This window comes from Fusarium pseudograminearum, chromosome 4, assembly GCF_000303195.2.
Source record: "Fusarium pseudograminearum CS3096 chromosome 4, whole genome shotgun sequence".
Classification (NCBI taxonomy): Eukaryota; Fungi; Ascomycota; class Sordariomycetes; order Hypocreales; family Nectriaceae; genus Fusarium; species Fusarium pseudograminearum.
The window spans coordinates 7,025,209-7,032,005 of record NC_031954.1 but is presented as its reverse complement, the minus strand read 5'-3'; the positions used below and the strand labels follow the sequence as shown (position 1 = coordinate 7,032,005).

The 6,797-nt window shown below is 49.3% G+C and overlaps 3 protein-coding genes across 3 annotated transcripts, besides 1 other annotated feature; 1 reads left to right on the top strand and 2 right to left on the bottom strand.

Moving 5' to 3' along the window:
- Positions 1-1,718: 1,718 nt before the first annotated feature.
- FPSE_09711 (uncharacterized protein) lies at positions 1,719-2,594 on the bottom strand (the record flags this gene model as incomplete). The annotated part of the gene is made up of 2 exons (XM_009262828.1): positions 1,719-2,154; positions 2,209-2,594. 2 exons carry the CDS (start codon positions 2,592-2,594, stop codon positions 1,719-1,721), a joined length of 822 nt encoding a protein of 273 aa, XP_009261103.1.
- Positions 2,595-2,840: 246 nt separating this feature from the next.
- FPSE_09712 (uncharacterized protein) lies at positions 2,841-4,074 on the top strand (the record flags this gene model as incomplete). Its single annotated transcript, XM_009262829.1, has 3 exons — positions 2,841-2,892; positions 2,980-3,108; positions 3,182-4,074. The coding sequence occupies 3 exons, from the start codon at positions 2,841-2,843 to the stop codon at positions 4,072-4,074; spliced, it is 1,074 nt and encodes a 357-aa protein (XP_009261104.1).
- Positions 4,075-4,622: 548 nt separating this feature from the next.
- Positions 4,623-6,446, bottom strand: FPSE_09713 (uncharacterized protein; the record flags this gene model as incomplete). Its single annotated transcript, XM_009262830.1, has 4 exons — positions 4,623-4,881; positions 4,935-5,034; positions 5,090-6,109; positions 6,173-6,446. The coding sequence occupies 4 exons, from the start codon at positions 6,444-6,446 to the stop codon at positions 4,623-4,625; spliced, it is 1,653 nt and encodes a 550-aa protein (XP_009261105.1).
- Positions 6,447-6,454: 8 nt separating this feature from the next.
- Positions 6,455-6,478: a microsatellite.
- Positions 6,479-6,797: the final 319 nt, after the last annotated feature.

The window sequence follows — 6,797 nt, the reverse complement described above, 5'->3', positions numbered from 1 at the left end:
AAGACTCTTGAGCTCATTGAGGAGTACATCTCAGGCGACGTGGATGAGAGCCGCTACCAGGATGTGATGCGCCATTACTATCTTAAGACTGGATGGAAAGTCTACACGATCCAGGACCTCCTGAAGACTCTCTGCCGTCTTGCTCTCACATGCAGCAGCACTGATGCCAAGGAGAAGACCCCTGACCTGATTGCTCAGTACCAGGCCAGCCGCGAACGAGAGGAGACAAGCTTCCAGACTGAAATCAGTGCGCGTAAGTTCGCAGAGAAGTGTGTGAAGGACGGAGATGTCTTTGTGATATGCTGGGTAAGTTAATGCGTCACATTCTCTCCAGGCCAAGTTGCTAACAGATATTCTAGCTGCCGGCCAAGTCTGAGGCGACTGTGCGATGGCTCCAAAGGGAGGAGACAACATTCTACATGGACGAAATGCAACTTCGCGAGCGTTGGCAATACTACATCTCGTCCTACATCCGCGTCGAACCCACTGAGGGAATTCAAAGATCAAAACTCCAGAAGGTGGTGCTGTCCCGCAACCTACCAACAACAGACACCGATAATGACGATGATGCCATACCCAAGCCTCTGTCCTACAAGGAGGACCTGACAATCAGCATCTGCCTAAAGAGTTCCAAGATGGTCTGGGCTCCTGGTACCTCGGACTACGTCGTTTACGACCAGGCGCCCAAGTCGGCTGAACAGCGTGAGCGTCGTGAGAAGTTCACTCGCGCTCTGAGCACACACCGAGAGAATAAGCTTCTCGAGAAATGGGTGCATAACCCAGCTTGGACCAAGGATCTCAGTCCAGAGGAGGTTCAGGAACAGAACAAGAACTTCCGCAAGTGGATGGACGATGGCGTCGTTCCGCCCAGCGCTGCCGAAGATGTGGAGATGGACTAGCCCTCTACCTCCCAACAGGAGCAGCAGCAGGAGCAGGAAAAGGAGCCAGAACAAGAGTGCAGCCCAGATGCTGTGATCACGCAAGTTGAAACGCCCATCGTGAAGCTCAATGGTAAAGGACCACGGAAGAGGTCTGCAGACCGGCCTATCTCTGCTCCGCCGGAGAAGAGGACCCGATGCAGTCCTCATCTTGCCAAGTGATGAACCCCGGACTGGCAAATGGGCAATGTGGGGGAATATACATACTCGCGAAGGAATAAAGGGGGGAGGGAGTGCTTGTACCACATCAGCGATTTTCACTGCTTTGCATTTATTATTCGTCTTTCCCTTTTATGTTTTATTTTTAAGTATTTGGAATTCCTAAAAGGCGACGGAGGATGCGCACTCGGAAGGTATGCCGTACGTCAGTGTCTTTCTTATAGGGAAAGCTCGTTATGATTTATTTTTTGAGGTTTACAATTCCCTTTGGCCTGTACTCTAGACACTATATAAAACTAAGAACGCCACGATTGTTAATACCAAAACGCCCCGTTTGGTCCATGTGAAGTTTTGATAGCGGAAGGAACTGAGCGACGAGTCCTGATATTGAGTCTGACGATGCTCAGAGCTGTCGTGCTGAGCCTCAACTTGCACTCTGTTTCGTCTTGGGCTACATCAAGTTGTTGAAGACCATCTCTTGTTTGGTATCCTCAGCTGAAAAGGGAGTATTAGCGGACTGCAAACCTCCATGAGTATCGTTATCACTCACTCAACAGTCCCTTTCTCGATGTATACGTAGTCCTTCCATTCTCTTGCATTACCAGCCCCTCAAACCTCTTCTCAACCAAACTTATCATGCTTACTCTTGACCTTGATCTCAAGCAACCTCTCATGATAATCTCCCTCCCTCCTAGCCCTCTTGAGCTTCCTCACCTCATCCTCATCCAGTCTCCGTCCCGCCGCCTCCTCTAGTTCACGTCGGCTGATCTTGGCAAGCGCCTTTTCCTCCTTTGACGCGCGCAGCTTGGGCTTGAAGCGCGCCTGCATCCTGATGCGAAACGTCGTGTCGAATGATATAGTATCGGCATCGCCGCGCACGTCGCATGCCTTGGACGAAGCCTTGCTAGGATTCTTTATACTGAGGAATGTATCGCGCAGAGTCTGGATTTGAAAGGTTCCTGGTGTGTCGCCCGTGGGGATTATGTTGAAGGATTCGAGAGGGGATACGGCTTCTGAATCAGCGGAGAGCATTCCGATCTTGTCGCAAGAGAGATATCTGTAGTAATTGCGCATTAGTTACACGTCGCGATTCGTTCAGACCTTGACTTACCGTCCGTGATGGCCCTTGAAGCGAAAGCTCTCTGTGCCAGCTACGCGATTCACAATCCAGACCTGGCGCACATCATGCGGTTCGGCGGTGGCAGGGTTCCCGTCAACAATGTTCTCAATGGGAACTGTAAACACCTTTCCTGCCGCATCGCAAGCCAGCGCTGAAGGTGTATCTGTCGGTAGAACAATCATGATGGGTCCAGAGACATCTGTCGTCGCCTCGGCGGATACCCAACTATCGTCATTCTCTGCTTCTTCCGTGGTAGTCTTTTGGACTTGACCAGTTCCTGTTTCGTCGTCTACATCATCGCGGGATGCTTTCTCGGCGTCTGTTCGCTTGCGCTTCTTGACCTTTTTGTCGCCTTTAAAGGTCAATGGTTTAACCATGATTGTGTTATTAGTGATGGTATGTTGAAAGTCTAGTGTTCTGGACCGACGGTCAACGCCGGGATACGGCGAGCTCCACCCCCGAGAGAGGTCAATTTCAGGAAGGTGATTGGTTATGTAATACTTATTCCCCCGCAACTCACGGTAACATTGTATAAGAGAAAAAGAATAAGTTGATTGATTAAACTGACTTGGTCTTTATCTTATGACATTTTCTGAGTGATTTATCGTCATTTATTGCTCAACATGGTTGCTCAAGCTCAAGCTATTTCCGTGTCTCTCAACGACCTCAAGGATGGTATGTACTCTTATACTCATGATAGAGCGCCGCTCTCATGATGAGAAAAATATCACTTATAAGCGAATAAACACTAACACGCCACAGGCAACATCTCATTCGAGACTCTTAAGCAAGCCTTTGGTCCAGACTCTCTTGGAATTCTCGTCGTAAAGGATGTCCCTCAAGAGTTTCCTGAACTTAGACATCAGGCTCTTTCCTACGCCTCATATCTCGGTAACCTCCCCAAAGAGGAATTAGGCATGTCTACCATAAACCTTAGAAGTCGAGTTTCTAACAGATTTGACAGAAAAACTTGAGAATGCTCGAGCAAAGTACCTGACTGGTTGGTCTCTCGGCAAGGAGACTCTCAAGAACGGTCAGGTCGACACCTTCAAGGGCTCATACTACGCCAACTGCGCATTCTACATCGACCCATCTCTCGAGTGCGCCAAGCCTACCCAGGAATTCTCTACCGATAACTTCCCCGAGTATCTGTCCCCCAACGTCTGGCCGCCAGAGGATGTACTTCCAGGCTTCAAGCCCTCCGTGACCTCTCTGTGCCGTCTCATCATTGATGTAGCCGTCCTCGTCGCTCGCGCATGCGATCGCTTTGCTCAAGAGGATATCCCTGGCTATCCCGCTGGATATCTCGAGCACGTCGTCAGCACGTCCAGTACCACCAAGGCTCGTCTTTTGCACTATTATCCTCAAGAGTCTGAGCCATCTGCTGCTGGTGGCGACGAGGATGACTGGTGTGCCACACATCTCGACCACGGGTGTTTGACGGGTCTTACATCAGCCATGTTCATCGACGAGCACAAGACCAGTCCTACTGTACCAGATGTTACAAATCTGAACGGTGCTTCTCTACCACCCCTCGAGGAACTTCCCTCATCACCTGACCCATCAGCTGGTTTGTACATCAAGTCTCGCACTGGCGAAACCGTCCAAGTCAAGATCCCTCGCGACTGCATCGCATTCCAGACAGGCGAGGCCCTGGAGCGTATTACTGCTGGTCGCTTCAAGGCTGTGCCTCACTTCGTTAGAGGTGTACGAGCTAGTGTCAGCGACGGAAAGGTTGCCCGTAACACGTTGGCGGTCTTTACTCAGCCCAACCTGGGAGAAGAGGTTGATATTGAGCAACATCTCACGTTTGGAGAGTTTGCTCGTGGTATCGTTAACAAGAACACTGTATCGTAAACACTACGCGCAGTACAAAACATAAGAAATGAACAAATTACTCTTGTCCATCTTTCAATATTAGTCAGTGCAACACATACAAGTGAAAGGTTTGATAAGTCGATCATGTGTTGAAACGAATGTGGTTTATTTGTAGCTTATCTGATCCAAAGAGGCCTCGATACCATATATAATACAACGAGAGTGCAGGCATCTCGTTCTTATATATCTTGCCCCAAAAGGCCCTTGTAATGAATGCACTTTGAGCTAGCTCTCAAGTACTACCTAGATAGCAGTGTCGCATAAGGAAAGGCCGCAGCACGAATACTGCAAAAATAAGAGAAAAAAGGAGAAACCCATTTGAACAGTGTTTAATTCACTACTGAGCAATTAAACTTGAAACATGGGTGAAAGAATATAATATAGTCCTGATACTAGTCATGCAAAAAGCATTACTAGAAATATCAAGAATGAAGCGGTTTATCCGCCAAGAGTCGCAGGTTGCTCAGCCATATCCTGAAGTAGCGTCCCCATAACGAGTACGCATAACAGAATTGTGAACAACCCAATCAAGCCCAAGCGCCAACAAGACTCATGAAAAAAGCCCCGAAGAACACAAGAAGGCAGGCATAGATACGCTTGCGGCCGCGGAGGAATTGCCAGCTCTCATCGCTGAGGAAATCCTGAGAGAGAAGCTCAACCAGGGAAGCAAAGGTAAGCAAGCCAGCCGAGATGGCATTCATGACGCCCACAACGATGAGCCCAGTCTCAGAGTTGGGGCTGTAGAGTGTGTGGGTGGCAAGGCCAAGGGCTTGTCCCAGAGGAGTACTAGTATCACTGTTAGTTGACGATATAATGTCGGCAGTAAGGTGTGTACTTACGTGCATCCATATGCGAGGGCCATGAACCAAGGCTGTAGCTTGCCTTGAGGCCACTTGACGGAAGCAATTCGAGAGCCCAACGCCAAACCTTCAAAAGTTTCTGTAGCCCGGTTAGTCATGTAATGTGAAAACACTGAGAGAACGAAAGAACTTACGATGAAAGACAATGGCAATGAGAAGAATGATAAACTCATTACCGATCGAAACACTAAGCGCCATACCGATAAAGATGCTGTGGAAGAGAATGCCAAGCTCGAGCAGAACACATTGGAGAAGCTCCTTGCGTTGCTGCTGCTCTGGGGTCAAGACAGGCATCTGTACAGCCTCGAGGCTCGTCTCCTCGAGGTTCTTTCTTCCGGATTGCACATTGTCGTCATCATCACAAGCTTCTTCTTCTAGATCCTGCATGCGTACGTCCCTGCTGTTCAGAGTGGAGAGGTTCTGACCAATGCTTGATGATCGTCCACGAATAGGTCCCATATCACGGATAGGCAGCATGCCTGTACCCCCCATACACCCGCCACTGTTTGAACCAACAGATCCTTCCTTGGGTGTGGTGATCTCAGCAGGCGAAACGTGTCGAGAGGGGTGGAATACCATCTCAATCACAGTCACAAGGAAGATGGCAGCAAGAGCAATAGCACCAGGGATAGCAGGGTAGTCCTTGTTCCAGAAGCTGCTTAGGCAAGGGTTGCCAAGTGAGATGAAAGCAGTGGGGAGCAAATGGACAAAGGCAGTGGCGATCAGCACGCCAGTACCGAAATGGCGGACAGCAAAGAAGAAGCGATTGGGGATCCTCAGCCCTGGGAACTTGGAAGCCATGATGGGGAACGCACAAGCGAGTGTCGAGACGAACAGGATAATGAAGAGGGCACCGACATGGAGAGGAGTGTTGTATTCATCCTTGTTGACGCCTCCAGATTCGCAAGTGCTCGCTCGCTTGCGCAGAGGCGAGAAGTGGATAGGAACCGACTCTTGGACGATGGGGGGTGAAGTCATGACAACGGCAACAGGCGCAGGGGAGTTCCAGTAAGAGATGAGTGTCGAGACGGCAAGAACAGAGAGGACCCAGACAGTCCAGCTCCAGATGTGCGAGGCACATGACGAGAGAGTGCCTCGAGGAAGACGGAAATGGTCAACACCACCATTAACCGTCTTTAGACACGAGGACAGTCCTGAGATTATTAGTACCTTGAATGTGGGTTTGACAAGGGAGGATCATGAGATTTTGGACGTACCCGAGATACGGGACTGTCGTCCCGCATCCTTGAGAGAGCCTTTGAAAGGCTCTGCAGGATGACTCCCTGCTTGATTACTATCATCGTGCCCATTGAGTAGACTCCCAGCCGTCCCTCCGCTCCCATCGTCCTGGGCAGCATCGACATGTTCGCGAAGGTTGGAGATGCCATTGAGATCCTGGCGCGTAGTTTGGGAGGCAGCCAGGGGAGAAGGAGCCTGATTCCAGGTCAAGCGCTGGTAGAAGGATTCGTCTGCTTTGGAGAGACAAATCATGATGATGAATTGGTTGATTGATTGATTGATTGGAGCAGTGAAAGTACTAAGTAGACGCCAGAATTTGTTGTCTTTCTTTACAAGCCAAAAGAGGCCACGCGACAAGCACAAGAGAGAAACAGAGTCGGACCGAGTAGCAAGTATTCAACGTTTTTATGGTTTGATAATGATGTAAAAGAAGTAAACAACATGGATTCCAAAAAGGTTTTAAAGGTAAGCAATTGAGATGAGACGGGGGCAAGCTTTGATAAATAAAGTATTATACGGCTTACCATCCATCTAAAACCCAGTAACTTAGTGCAAATCTTTAAACGGCAGACAAAAAAGGGTTAAAAATGTATGCAATGCACC